General features: G+C 36.6%; 1 protein-coding gene across 1 annotated transcript in view; it reads left to right on the forward strand.

The window, feature by feature from the left end:
• Window positions 1-3,580, forward strand: part of Thsd7a (thrombospondin type 1 domain containing 7A) — a 385,076-nt gene extending 381,496 nt beyond the window's left edge. Inside the window, exons 25-27 of the mRNA XM_076913691.1 lie at window positions 16-226; window positions 2,457-2,544; window positions 3,228-3,580. Coding sequence (XP_076769806.1) covers window positions 16-226; window positions 2,457-2,544; window positions 3,228-3,312 — 384 coding nt within the window. The 3' untranslated portion in view covers window positions 3,313-3,580. The remainder of the gene's footprint in view (window positions 1-15; window positions 227-2,456; window positions 2,545-3,227) is intronic.
• The last annotated feature ends 12,188 nt before the right edge of the window (window positions 3,581-15,768 follow it).

Genomic DNA, 15,768 nt, shown 5'->3' on the forward strand with positions numbered 1-15,768 from the left:
CCTGTTCTCCTGCAGATGAAGGCATGCCGCTGTGAAGAAGGGTATACTGAAGTCATGTCCTCCAACAGCACCCTTGAGCAATGCACACTTATCCCTGTGGTGGTGATTCCCACTGTGGAGGATAAAAGAGGAGATGTAAAAACCAGTCGGGCTGTTCACCCAACTCAACCCTCCAGTAACCCAGCAGGACGGGGCAGGACGTGGTTTCTACAGCCTTTTGGGCCAGGTGAAGCAAACCAGACACTGAACTCCAAATTCTTTACTTAGACATTCCACCAGGATCACAGTATTTTTTTTTATTTATTTTTAAATAACCAAGAATTTGTCAAATAAATGATTATTTCTTAATCCATGGACTCATTTTTAACATTGCAGCTATCTTATTGTCTTTTTATTTTTTCATTGTGAATGCAAGCACTCATACCAAAATTCATAGAAATGAAACTACCTTCTTCAAAAAAAAAAAAAAAAATGGTATTACTTATCTCAAACCCAGTCCTAAAGTTGTAAGTATAATAAATAGGCATTGAATAAAGTAATGTCATAATGAAAATAATTAGAAAAATATGTTGTTACTTACAACAGAGATAAATAAGAGTATAAAGGCATTTGAAGTTTTCAGTATAATTATACAGAATGGGTGGTATGAACTTTCATAAAGAGCATGAGCAATGCAGACCCATGCCAGGAGCACTTTGGTGCTAACGCAATAAATAGCATCCTCAAAGTTGATGTTTCCAGTTCCCTCAGTATCTATACTAGGGCCCACTATACTATTGATGGAATGACCCTAACTTAGAGGCTGGCCAGGCCATTGTCCTATTACAACAGATACTCTTAGTATATCCAGAATTGAACCTGAACTCAATGAAAGAATAAACTTGCAAGCTTGAAGAACTTTGAAACTTTCTCTTCCTAACTAGGATAGGACATGCCGTCTCCAAGCTCAGAAAATATCCTACTTGTGCTTCACAAGCCTTATTCCCTCTCACCATGGAGGAATTCCATATGAATCCAGATATCACCAACTTTATAATTGCACCAGAAACACTAGAAATGAAGACAGAAAATTGCATAGCTAACATAACTCAATTTATGGCCATTAAGTAAAAACATTTTCCTTATAAGAAAAACAAAATTGAATTTTTAAGGTGTTCTAAATATCTGGGTGATTACCATTATTCATAATCACTCCTTTTGTTAAATTCTTAGCTGACAATACAATTGAGTTTGAAAACCTGATTTGTCTGTAAAAATGTAAGAAATTCTCCTCGCCAAGTTAGGAGATCAAATTACCATTACAAACTTGGACCTTATCTAAAAATCCAACCAGATCTCCACAAACAAGAACATCTTTTCTCAAGTTAAATAATTCTCTCCACTTTGTTTAATAATTTTCCCAAACATATTGAATATTTGTTAAATCATTTTCACAGAAAAGATACCAGTAGTAGAATAGCTCTTTTGCTTCTGAACTCAATTCAAAAAAGAAAAGAGAAGAGAAAGAGAAGACAAGAGAAAGAGGAGACAAGAGGAGAGGATGGGAGGGAAGGGGAGGAGAGGAGAGGAGAGGAGAGAAGTTAAATTTCTGGGCATAAAACAAAGTGATATTTAGAATATTAGCTGAACTTATTTCCAGCAAATGAACCTCTAATTAATGAAATATCTAGTACTAATTACATTTGATACTTACATATTACCTGCTTACTTCCATGTTGGCCACAGACAATGTTTGCTAATGTTAGCATCAAAGTAAGTAGGCGACATCATCCTGAACAACCCATTTGAAGTTTACTTAGAGCATAATACTTCAAAGACAAAGTAGCCACAAAACTGAACTAGGATAGTGCCTGTCACAGTGATAGCATCCCAAGAACATTAGAAAAGAGACATTCCAAAGTCCTTTGCTATGTTATTGTATGTGATTACCTCTGCAAATTCTCTTATTGTCAAAGCACACTCTTAGAATAGACTAGATAAAAGATTGTAATTGCCAAACAGAAAAGTTAGTATGTTACAAAACTGTTAAAATAAACGTGAATGGTCAAATACCTATCTGCATTGCATCCTAGTTTTATGAATTTCTCAAAAGCTGCATTGTTTTTCATCTTTCTAAAATATACTGTAGGTCATTCCTTAAGTAGATGGAAAACTTAAAGCATATGGGCATAGAACAATACACATACTGAATTGGAAGTAAGATTTCATATAAATTATTCAGAGAGGAACTCAGTATCTGAATACAAACACAGTTTGTTGCTGTTCAACTCTTTCCATTGCTAATTCCCCTTGAACATAGCATTTCCTAACTCCTACAGTGCTAACTGTACTAGGAAAGAATGAGTTTGAATCTTGAAGAGACCTGATCATAAATGACTTATCATGAGTCAAGGTTCAAACTGGTCAAATATTTTCCAGGCTAATATAAACTAATAACTCATATTTTTTCTTCTTAGATGGGAGACTAAAGACTTGGGTTTATGGTGTCGCAGCCGGGGCATTTGTGCTGTTAGTCTTCATTGTCTCCATGATTTACCTAGCGTGGTGAGTGTTTAAATATTTCAGACTCTAAAGGGAGATGTAAGACAGTTATTTCAAATAAAATTCTTTCTGTTGCCAATAACACAGGGAAAGACGAGTGTGTGAAATGTGTGTGCTACACTCCATCTTCACATAAAGTTCTAAAATTAAAAAATAAACTTTAATATTAGCAAGCCTAAAATCTAATGTATCTAAGTTATTCAGATTGTGGAAATAAGTCCACAGTTCTGGGTCATTTTTTTAAGATTTTCCTCATGAAAAAAATGCCATAGAATGTTGCTTTCATTAATGGCATATATATATATATATATATATATATATATATATATATATATATACACACACACACATATATATATATACTTTTTGTAGGGGAAATGTTATGATAATTCTTAATCTTATTTAAAGTTCTGAGACAAACACAAAATATACTATAACATCACTTCTATTGTATCAACTAAAAAATTGGATAATTTGGCTGTTTACAAAACAGTTAAATACCTTAAGACATCTTCTTGGAACTAGAAAGCTCAAAGAGATCAAGAGGTCATATTCTAAAAGACACTGGGGAAAGTAGGTGGGCAATTTAGATCTACCGTTTTGTTTTGCTTTGCTCTTTTGTTCAAAAGAATAGCATTTTAAATGAAAGTCTGACTTTTTTTTAAATTTTCCTGAATTTTCTACAGCAAAAAGCCAAAGAAACCCCAAAGACGGCAGAACAACCGCCTCAAACCTTTAACCTTAGCATATGATGGAGATGCTGATATGTAACACCCCTGGACACAACCAGACTTGGCCTCTTCCCTTTATAGTCGACATCCAGAGGCCAGAGTGGCAGTATTCAAATGTGTGAGTTATAATTAACTTTAACTGCTATGAACACCATCATTAAGAAAAAAGAGAAAACCCTACTCCCTCTGGGAATATTCAAGACAGTACCACTGACATGTAGTCAGCCCTGAGAATTCTAAGAGATGCAGTGGAATGCATGCTGTGTCCTGAGAGTTTTGTGGCATCTTTTCTGACATCTACCCAATTGAAAAAAAAAAGAAAAAGAAAGAAAGAAGAAAAGAAAAAAGAAAGAAAGAAAGAAAGAAAGAAAGAAAGAAAGAAAGAAAGAAAGAAAAGAAAGAAAAGAAAAGAAAAAAAAAGAAAACCACTTTGATCTCTAAATCATAGTGAGCAGATTGGTCAGCTGGGAAACCAGATTAAGACTGCTTGCAGCACTAACCCACAGAACTTTCTAAGCATGAAGAGTTCATACTGAAGGCGTTACAGTTCTACACTTAACCATAACAACATGTATACTTGATCAAATGACTTACATTATGATGTCACCTTATATACTCATTAATAAGCAACTTGTAACAGTGAAGAAGACGTAAGGCCTGTGCTAGGCAGAAAACCCATGGAACAACAGCATCATGGTGGTTGATGGTAGCTGTTATTGGCCTGTATTTTAGAGACAACCTCTTTTATAAGACTTTACTCTTGTCTCTCTCTAACGTGTGAATGCTGGACATGTACTAGCCTTAGAAGAAGGGGTCCTCAAGTTCAGTATTTTATAGTGGTTATTGTCTGGGAAACAAGTATGCTTCTGTTGATACATTTCTACTTTCCCTAATTTCACACTGGTTGCCTACTTCTTTTTTGCTATATGGAAGGCACATTTTGCACTATATTAGTGCAGCAAGATAGGCACTTAACCAGTATTGCCATAGAAACTGCCTCTTTTCCTATGGGATGAAGACATCTGTGCCAAGAGTGCTGTGGAGACATTCGCAAGCTTTTGTCCTCTGAAGAGAATTGGTTCAGTCTTGATGGTACTAGGATCAAATCTGCTATTACACCTGCTGTCTACGCTCTTCCTTCTTGCTACAGCTATCATGAAATTGAAGACAAGGCAATAATTCAAGTGTTGAAGTCCCTAACCCTCCCCCCCATACCTCCAAAATGTAGAACCCCTTGGTTGGGTTACAGTTGCTCTTAGAAGGCTGTTTATGACAAGATTTATATATTTGTTATCTTTGTTTAAAAAAAGAAGAAGAAGAAAAGCAAAGAAAAAAAGGACTGGTTGTCTTCATAATTTTGAGTAGATGGAGAAAATAGTGCATCGAAGATTTTTCTAACAAAAAAAAAATCAAAATTATTTGTTAGCTTTCCTGTGTTTCTGATTTACTTTTCAGTGTGAGGTAGGCACAGTCGTGGTCTTTTGCCCTTCTCATGGTTAAAATCTGAACTAGTGTGATTGATTAAAATATAAAATTGAAGACGAGAAGAGTAAATAATCTTGTCCAGGGCTTGCTTAAACACCTAGAGCAAGGGTCATAAGCCTTTAAAGCAAAAGACTAAACAGGAAATGTTTTCAGTCAGCTGAGAATTCGGCTGAGAACACTGCCACTGTGCAATGCTTCCAGAGAAGTCCACAGGAAAACACTGTTTTCCAATACACCCTTCTTTCCACAAGAAGCCAGCCAGCTACATTTATATATCTCAGTTTGCTGACCTGCCTAATACTCTAGATGTGTTTTCAGAGCTAGCTCTACATTATAGCATTGTTAGTTTCCAGTCGCTCACTCTGTCTATTGAGTGTGTTTAATTTCACAGGTGACAGTTTGTAGTCATTAACTTGTGATTGTTGGAAAATCAGCTCTGTGTTCACTGGAGAAACCCAGGAAATGCCACTGTGGAATATAGCTCACCTCTTTCTTCTGAAAAGGAAAGCTAAGCTGTGTCAGGCAAAAGCACTCACATATTTCTGGCAATATTTACTACAATTAGCCTCTGGTAGAATGGGGACCATTATGTTTTTCAGTCTTTTAAATGCAGTAAAAATGTGTTTTTTTTATTTATTTCATTTTATTATTTTATTTTGTATCTGAAACATATCTGTATTGCTGGAACTGTGGTTTTGTTGAAGTATTTGCCTTCACAGGCTGTGTTTGAGCTCCCTCTGCTGTCCATTAAAACAGTTTTTCTCTGCCAAGATTGGAAGTGAATTCTGAATAAGACGATGTCATAATCTCCCAAATGAAAATCTTTATATATGATTCAATATGAACACAATATGACAAATGCTTCTTACTTATGCCAAATGTAAAGGACTAAATGATTATGTCATTTCAAAGAGAGCAGATAGGTGAGGATTTAATTGAGGTAATGCATTAAGAGGAAGGAAAAATAATATTGCTATTCTGAAACTGTAATAGTACACACACGAACACACACACAATATCAGTCTTCCAAATAATCTTCAAGTTGAGCTCTTTGAATAAAATAAGCTTAGTCTGTCCAAAATAGTTGAATCACAATCTCTGTGGGTAGTTGAAAATGTTTTAACAATCGGATGAAGTGTGGGCAATCTTGAGATAGGAAATAAAATAAGATATTTTTTCTTACCCAAGCTACACTTGAAGTATTTTATAAAATGTGATTAACTATAAAAACAAACTAATATTCTCCTACCTAGGATATGGTAATCAAATCAATTAAGAAATCAAAAGTATAAAAAGGTTGTGAAGATGGGAAATGTTTATGAATAATTATATTTAAAATATAATTTAAAATTCATGTTGGAGAAACATATTTGACATTCATCATTAGGATAAATTAATACTGTATGGCTTATTGTTGGAAAGATGGGGAAAAGAATGTATTCATTTGGATAATTAAGACAAATGGGAGGTTATTATATTCATGTACACTTTATTGAGTTTATAGGGAAATAAATACTGGAATTTCCCCAGAACTTTAGTCTCAGGAGGAACTGGCGAAGATTTGTTTAATGATCCCATTTCCTTTCCAAATCGTTCTGTGGGCAGGAAGAAAAGAAGGAAGCAGGGAATGAGGGAAAGAGGGAGAGAGACAAGGAACAAATGGACAAAGGAAGGAGGAGATAAAGGAAAGAAGGGAAATATCCTACTTGACTTTAAAGAAAATGAACAAAAGCAGACATTTATAGAAATCCCTTGGATTGTCCCAGGAAAAGTAGCTGATCCCCCTCGAAAGGGACCGGTTTGCCTGTTCATCTGTGCCCATCCAATATACTGACTACAATCTCTATCAAAGCCTGCGTTCTTCTGAATGTAGCTTAAGCTAACTGAAAAGGAGAACATTAAAGCATGCCTTTAAATTATGCAATAAATCACAAATTACTTATAACAAGCCATATTTATTACATTATACACGTAAGACACTTTTCTGGGCACTTAAAATTAGTAATGGTTTTCATAAACACAGGTCGCTAAGACATCCAAAAGAAGACAAGCACGCTTCGTGAGAGCTACTTGCACTGGCACACATCACTATAGATTCTTTATACGTGTGCCTAGAACTTTTCCGCGGGGACTCTAAGTGTCAGCATATGCTGTGAAGAGTAGCAATGCTCACTGCGGCTTAGTCAGAACCCTTAGGTTCCTGAATATTTCAAGCTAAAGCCGTTGCTTATAAAGGAAGGAGCAGCTCTTCCGGCCCAATTGTTCACTTCCTCCAGCTTACTGTATCCTTGGTCCAGGGTGACACTTTTCTCTGGCTAGCCTCTCAAATTCTACTCTTACTGATTGTTTATAGCCTCGTCTGCCTTGCTCCAAACCACCTTCCACTAAACATGCCCAAAAATTTATAAGGAAAAATGTAGTATAATTGACTCATAATATTATTATGGTCTAGCCAGACAATAAGCCTGAAAATATCTGAGGTAAGCAACCTTGCCAATGGCAAAAACCTACTTTAACTACTGTAACTGGCTGTAAGTTTTATTGTTCTGTTTCGTAATTGTTTAGCTTCCTTTTCTTTCTATAGGAAATAATTTATGTTTCATCTAATTCTGAGCCTCAATAAGCTCCCTGGCTATTTTTCTATAATCTATTTGTGTTTATTTTTTAAAGTAAACATTTAGTTTCCCTTTCTGGTACTTTTTCTTTCCCTTTTTATTTACAGAAATTTGAAGAAATCAGTATCTATCCTGATTCCTATTAAAATAAAACCATCAGTTAAAATGTAAATATTTTTATTTAAATGAAATACACTTGTCAAAGCAATGACTAAGGAATAAAACAAAGTCATCCACATGACATGTCAAAGGAAAACTAAAAATAAAATCCTTGGTATGAAAATGTCAGTTCTAATACTTACATTGTTATTAGCCAATATACTCTTATTCCCTATTTTCATTTAAAGTCTTTATTTACTCACAACCTTACATATCAGTGCAAAAGCCTGTATCTATGAGTAGTGAACAGAAAAGAGAACCCATTTCTAGGGAGATTTAGAGTCAGAATAGATTTGCAAAATTATGCTTGCTGAATGTCCTGGAATCTTGTTATTTGTAAGTGTTTCCTAGTTCAAAGGTTTTTTGTCCAATTCCCCTTGTAAAACTGAGGAGGAGGCAGGCCAGGAGCCCCTCAACAGGTCTATAAGAACTCCTGCAGAGTATCCCTGAGCCCTCTGAGTCTAGTTTGGGCTTGAAAACAGAATCTTCCTGTTCCTTACATGATAATCCCCCCATTCCTTCCTTCAGATGTCCTGGCTGATGTCCAACAAGGAGATGTGGACCCAGCAAGTGACTTCTTTGTTTTATTTTTTATTTTTTGTCTGCTTGGGTTTTTTTTAATAAACAAGATATTTTGCAGTGTGATAATAATCATTATTTTTTAACAGAGACAGTGGAAAGTGGTTATCTACAATATTAAATGAAAAAAATGTTAAACAAATAGTGTTAAATTTGCATTTTTTTTATTCTGCTTTGTGAAGACAGGTCATAAACCTGGAAATGTCTGAAGCAAGCAACCTTGCCAGTGGGGAAAAACTACTTTACTTATACTATAAAATTCTATAAGTTTTATTGTTCTGTTTTGTAGTTGTTTGGGGCTTCCTTTTCTTGGTTTTCCTTTTCTTTCTATAGGTAATAATTTATGTTTGATCGAATTCTGAGCCTCAATAAGCTCACTGGTTAATTTTTTTTACAATCTGTTTGTGTTTATTTTTTTTTTAATTAAACACTTAGATTTACTTCCTGGTACTTTTTCCTCCCCGTTTTTATTCACAGAAATTTGAAGATATCAGTATCTACAACTATAAAATTTAATTTAATCAAATTTATAATCTATTGTTCTTTAAATTATATTGCTCTAAGTGAGTACCCTTTTATTAATTTATCTATCTGAATATTTATTTTGTTGGAGTAAGGAGGTAGCTGTCTGTGAATCTTTTGTTAATATTACTTTGTAAATTGTGTAATGTAACTTATTTTAAATTATGTACACTTCTTTTTTAATGCACAAAATATCTATGTATGAGGAACTGCAGATTGGCAAATGCTGTCACTAAGCTTATGCATCTGATGCGGATGGCGTGTGGAGATGTAATGTGCTTTTCTACATTTTCATATGGGTTATTTGTAAATATCTATATTGCTGACAGACATAAATCCAGAAGTCATTTTCATTCTAACTGTGTGTGGCTCTGTGCTTTATTTGTATCATCGAATTCTTGCACGTGGACAAAAACACTTACTTGGTGAGTATCCAAGTCTTACCTTTCTTCTTTTTATTTTTGTCATCTCTTTGCGATTCCAATACAGAAAGTTTGAGAAATTCTCATTTCTCTTTAAATTGGGACCAAGTGACTTGTCGTGGTCCCTAGGCCTTTTGTATTTGGTCAGCTAACAGGACACTGGCAGAGGATGGGTAATCAGAACAGCACAATGGGCAGCTCTTCCTCCTTCACAGGCTAAGCCTGTGTCTGTCCATAAAAAAAACAAACGTAAGAGGGTGACTACATTTTCTGTGTGCTATGTACTTCCTATACAACTATGTGCCTCTCTGACGAGCTCCCTGGAGCACAGTACTGCACTGGCTATTAAAACCCACTATGCTCAGATGCCCTGTCCCTTACTACCTCTCCTAGACCTCTTCCCTTTACACAGCATCTCCTTGCTTCCTGCAGGTCTCCAGTCACACACCACCTCTTCTGAGGAGTTTGCTGTGACTGTAATCTCTCTACCCTCACACTCACCTCACTTTTCTTTAATGAATGTTTTCTTAACTTTCTTGGTTTGCTTGTTTTCTTTTTACTTTGCTTGCTGGTGCCCCTGCCTCCACTTCTACACATGGGAGAAGCCAGTTCCTTATCTGTTTTTTATTCCTTGTTTCGAATGATGATCAACACATAGTAGGAATAATAAATTGGTGAATACCTGATTAATGAGAATGAAAAGAATAATGATCTGGAAAGCCAAAAGATAGCATGTGGCTGAGCACAAACATCAGAGCAAGAAATAAAAAGGACCCTCAGGATAGGGGACTGATGAAAGCATCCAGAACTGCAATATATCAATGCTCCATGCAAGGAGGTACCAAGGGTTCAGAGACCAGAGAATTCTTCCAAGGTTCTAAGTTTTTGATACTCTACTGTTGAGAGTACTTTTTATTTTCTATTTTCACTTAGGAATGTAACGTAAACATTGTATGAGACATACACAGAACAGAAGCAGATCAGTTACACATGAAGCTGACATGGCTGAGGTTGGCACTACAGAGCCATCGAGTTAAGCATATTCCAGTAAGATGGGCAGTGTCATTGGTTTGCTAAACAATGCTAAAAACACAGTCTGTAAGAGAGCTTCACTGTACTTTGCTCTTGGGTTTAACTCAAATCCATGGCTAAGTCCACTGTGGCTGGATCAGAGACCTCAGAATACTGAAAAATGAATGAAGGGAAAAATTGAAATTTTCAAAAAGGAAAAGCCTTACGTCCAGACTACAAAAGTGGTCTGGTTGTTCTATTCACTTTTAAACTAATTTATTTTTCTGTTAGTGACAATTAAATTATGTGCTATTTGTTTCAATGCAAAAGACAGTTGGAAAAACAAAAACAACACATTGTGCCAATCAAAGTGATTCCCAAACCCTCAAAACAATTGCTTTGGAAGTATAGAGACAGACATTCAATACCCATGAAGCACACTAGTACAGCAAGGAATAACTCCATCCCACGTAGAAAGCAATGTTGTAACCTTCTCGAGAAGTAAAATGAGTTTCAAAATGGGAATCAGCAGGTAAATTTAGAGGGTGATATGAAAGACAAAGCACCTGTGTCAAGGGAAAGGGAAGGCCCATGCCTGTTTCTTATTAGCACAGTTAGTTGACAGAGAACCCTGTCTACCACATCCCCAGTGACCCTCCTCCTGACAGCTGATGTGTCACTATTCATTTCACAGTTTTTCGTTATGAAAGGGCTCCTTGCTCCTACTTGCTTCTGCATTTCTTTTTTACACTATTTATCACGTTGTACTGTTTCTTCACCTAAGAGTTCTGGCCCTGTCCTCTGATGACTTTGTTGCTTTTGTGGTGCATGGCTTGAATGAAGAGATCAACAAGCCAGCATTCTAGATGGAGAAAAAGGCTGAGTGAGCACACATGACATCTGCTACTCAAACAAACAAACAAACAAACAAAAAACTCATTCAGAAGTTCATTCAGAGAGGCTGAGGGATCACAGGAAAATAAAATTAAAAATTGCCCCCATAATGTAGAAAAGGACAGGCTGAGACTGGATCGGGCAGTTATCCTGAAAGAAATGCATACTGCAAAATCATGTGGAAACATTTGTTCAGCAATAAAAACTAAAGAAGTCTTTGGTGCAATTCCCTTCAATCTAGGCATCATGTGGCTTTCAAACAGAATTACTAGCCAGAAACAGTTAAATACAATTATGGACTCATATTCAAAGCACAGGTAGCAATATCTTAATACAGTATTCATTTTTATTGCAATGCCATGTGGAGGGACAGCCCACTGGTATGAAAGTAATAATAGTAAAACCTACCCCAGAGAGCACCAGAAGCTTCATGTCTTACCAGGTCTGTTATGAAAAAAAAAAAAAAACAAAGGACAATAAAGGCAATTGATTTGCTGAAGAGATGACACACTAGATTAGAAAACAAATTTCAACAGTCTATTATTACCTTACAAACATCAAAATTTAAATTTCACTTTTAAATGGCAAGGAAAGTATTAACCAATTTAAGTCAAAAAGAATCAATGTCAATACTATGTTAATTTAAAAATATAGCCTTTGACCCAGTAATTCCACTTCTCAGATCTTCCTCTAATACATAGAAATATATGATGATAAAAAGGCACATGAGACAAAGGGGAGGCGAAACAATGTTAGCAGGTTAGCACACAATGTATTTGTGTTTATACATTATGTGTATGTGAATATGTGAAAGAGATGGTAGGGAAATGGATGCTTGCTGTAAGGCAGCCACACAATGATTGTGCTATACTGATAATTATTGTATCAGGTTTATAGCTACCGAATTATAAAAGCTCAGAAATAGGCAGATATAACAAAAGGTTTCAGTACACAACTGAAGTGAAGAATGACCTGGGAAAGAGTGAAAAGGAACCACTGGAGAAGGGCCTGAGAGTTGCAGAGGGCTGCGAGGGAGAGGAATAAGTAGAGTAAAGTGTGGCACATTTGTGTGAATGTGCACAATAAATCCAACACTTGATGCTAGCCCATGTTTCTAGGTTCAAATGAATTATTGTACACCCATAACACAAGATCTTGTAAATAGCTTCACTTAACTTCTATCTTCATCAGATAGAAGATTAACAGTTCTTGAGAAATCCCAGAATACACACTAACAAATTATCAGTTATGCTTTGTTAAGGATGATGAAACCATTTAGTTTTTAATTTTTAATCTGTTTATATATCTATGTACTAACTTAATTTTGTGGGTCTAGAGATGAAATCAATGACCTTTCACACACCAGGCAATCAGTTTTGAGCAGCTTCTGTCTTCCACTCAGAACTATCTACAAGAAGTTGAGAAATAATGAACAACCTGATGTTTATGGTCAGTTGAGTGCAGGTGAAGTTAGGATGCGGATGCTATTTACCAGATGAAAATGAATTACCTTTAACGTTTTCCAATTGATTTACTAATATGATAGCCCTGAGTAAATTGTTTATACAACAGCATCAAAGGGATTAAAGAGAATTGAATTTAAGTAAGCACTTGATAAGAAAGCATTTGGTTGATGAGATATTGGAAAATCTAAAACACATTAATAGATGTGGTGTAAGTATTTATTGGGCACAGACAGTGGAATGAAATATTTATCCCTTTGCCCTGCTACTCATTTTATTTTTATTTTTTTATTGGATATTTTATTTACATTTCAGATGCCATCTCCTTTTCCCCTCTCCCCTCTCTAGAAAACCCCTATCCCATGCCCCCTTTTTCTTTTTGCTTTTATACAATTTTTTAAAATGTTAATCAAAGGCTTTATAAGTTTGGTAATGCCCAATCAGAAGTGTAACCCAATACCCAACCTAGATATATCAACTATCTTTGACTGGTGGAGACACGTGAACAACTGCCTTCATGTCCCCCCCCCACCACCTCTCTTTCTCTCTCTTTCTCTCTCCCATCACCTAGCTTCTCCTCTCCTTCTTCTCCTCTCCTTGCTCCTTCTCTTCCTCTCGGTACTCCTCCCACCTTAGCTCCTCCTACACATCACCCTTCCTGTTAAAATAAAACTTTTCTCTCAAAATACAATTAGAGCATAATTATGCCAATTTGTACTAGGGAGGTACAAGATAGTCCTAATACCCAGTCCATCATTTTGTTGACCTACCAGCACCTCTGTCATCTATCCTAACTAAAACACTTAGTTCTGAACCTGGCCTTTTTTCTTGGCTTTAGAATGAATGTCAGCTAAAAACCATCCACTCAGATTTTTTCTCTCAAAGTATGTAGCCAGGATTGGCTATGAGACTATAAGTTTTCAACCCTGTCAGAAATCCAGAATGACTGAGTTAACTGAAATTATGGGAAGCACAAAACATAGCTTCTAAAACTTAGCCAATTTATAGAGACCACTGAACACCTGGAAAGCCCCTATACTATAGAACATTGGAGCATCAAATCTTCAGCCTTCTGGCCCAGGATCATCTGACAGACCTTAGTGATGTAGAATTATTAAGGGCTGATTACTCTGTCTAGGCAGATATAATCAGTCCACTATTCTGCAAGTGTGTCCTTTTCTGGACAGTAATTTGTCTGTAGATGAAAAGAAACAATTCTTGTCTAGTGGCTGTCTCACCACAACTGGAGTAACTCCAAAGATGCTCAGTTTCTTCTTAGAATTCAATACAGGAAGCTGCCAGGAGCAGACAGGTTTCTAAACAAAATGAACATTAATACAGAAATGTTTGTAACGTCAATTCTGTGGACTTCTGACGTTTTGAAAACCAACTATCCATGTAAGGTAATCTGGACTGTTGTCTGTTAACTTCTCTCAGCTATTTCTAAATAAAACATAGAAAACACCCTAACAATAAACTCAAAGCCATGAATTTGCTATAGTCCCTTAACTCATAGGCTAACCATTTCAAATCTGTTAAAAAAAGTTAAAGAAGGACTGGGTCTAAGCCTTGTATTCCTAAATGTGTTATACTGGTACAATGCCTATGAGAGTATCAGTATTCATCTCACTTTTATATCAATAAGACTCTCATACCAATGAAAACCTTAAAATTTGGAATCAAAGTAAATTGGTGCCATTTAAGAAATTATATCTTCAACTTGATAATAATTGTACAGATTTCTACCAATAGGTTATGGCTATGCAATAAATCCTAGCTAATCCTCTCTAATCCCAGAAAACCACTACTTTTCCCTAGAAAGACAGCCCAATATTTACCATGTTAGTCCCCAAGCCCAGGGAATAGGGGTGCTGACTCTTCATTAACTTCTTCAAGCTGATTATGGGTGTTGAGATATTAGAAGAGGAGTGGAGGGAAGAGTAAATTGATAAGCCTCTGATGCTGTGTCTTCACTGCATCCAGATGGAATTCCAGGACCTCAGAGGTTTGAGCAGGTCTGCTCAGCTTGCTTGATGAGTAGATACACCAAGGCTGTGTATTCTGCAATATACAATTCTCAAAACAAATTTTAGTATCAAGATAATTTTTAAGAGGGTTGACATTTTATTAAAGATGTTGGTTCTAACAGCTTTTCTTTTTTTTCCCCTTCTTTTATTGGATATAATATTTACATTTCAAATTTTATCCCCTTACCCCATTCCCCCCACCACCCAGGAACCCTTTATCCCATCCCCCCTCCTCCTGCTTCTATGAGGGTGTGCACCCACCTACCCCCCACTCCCCCCTCCCCACCCTCAGGTTCCCCCCTCCCCCACTCAGTGTTTGGCCTTCATGGGACCAAAGATCTCCTCTCCCACCTATGCCCAACAAGGCCATTCTCCCCTACATATACAGCTGGAGTCATGTGTCCCTCCCTATGTGCTCCTAAGCTGGTGGTTTAGACCCTGGGGAGCTCTGGCTCATTGGTATTGTTGCTCTCCTCATGGGGCCACCAACCCTTTTGGCTCCTTCAGTCTACTCTCTAACTTCTCCATTGGGAACCCTTGATCAGATTAATGGTTAGCTTCGAGTATCTGCCTCTGGGTATGTCAGACTCTGGGGTACCTCTAAGGAGACAGCCTTATCAGGCTGCTGTCAGTATTCCCTTCCTGTCATCCATATCAGCATCTATTTTTGGTGACTGCACATGGGATGAATACCCAGGTGGAATGATCTCCATACAACCTCTCCTTCAGTTTCTGTTCCACACTTTGTCTCCATATTTGCTCCCTTTGGTGTTTAGTTACTCCTTCTAAGAAAGACCTAGGCATCCACACTTGTTCTTCCTTCTTCATGAGCTTCATGTGGTCTATTAGTTGATTCTTTGTTGTTTCAAACTTTTGAGCTAAACTCCGCTTATCAGTGAGTAAATGCCATGTGTGTTCTTTTGTGATTGGGTTACCTCACTCAGGATATTTTCTAGTACCATCCATTTACCTAAGAATTTCTCGAATTCATTATTTTTAATAGCTGAGTAATACTCCATTGTGTAAATGTACCACAGTTCCTCTTTAAGGGTTTCTATCTGTCTACCAGTGTTCTCCTTAAGTTCTTTGAGAGTGTTATTTATGTGTTTCTTAAAGTCCTCTACCATAGTCATGAGAAGTGATTTTAATTCTGAGTCTTGCTTTTCTGGTGTGATGGGCTGTTCAGGGCTTGCTATGATGGGGGAACTGGGTTCTTATGATGCCATGTAACTTTGGATTCTGTTGCTTACATTCTTGCGCTTGCCTTTCACCATCTGGTTAACTCTAGTGCTGCCTGTACTTGCTGTCTCTGACTGAAG

The sequence above is a fragment of the Arvicanthis niloticus genome, chromosome 15, assembly GCF_011762505.2.
Source record: "Arvicanthis niloticus isolate mArvNil1 chromosome 15, mArvNil1.pat.X, whole genome shotgun sequence".
NCBI classification, from domain to species: Eukaryota; Metazoa; Chordata; class Mammalia; order Rodentia; family Muridae; genus Arvicanthis; species Arvicanthis niloticus.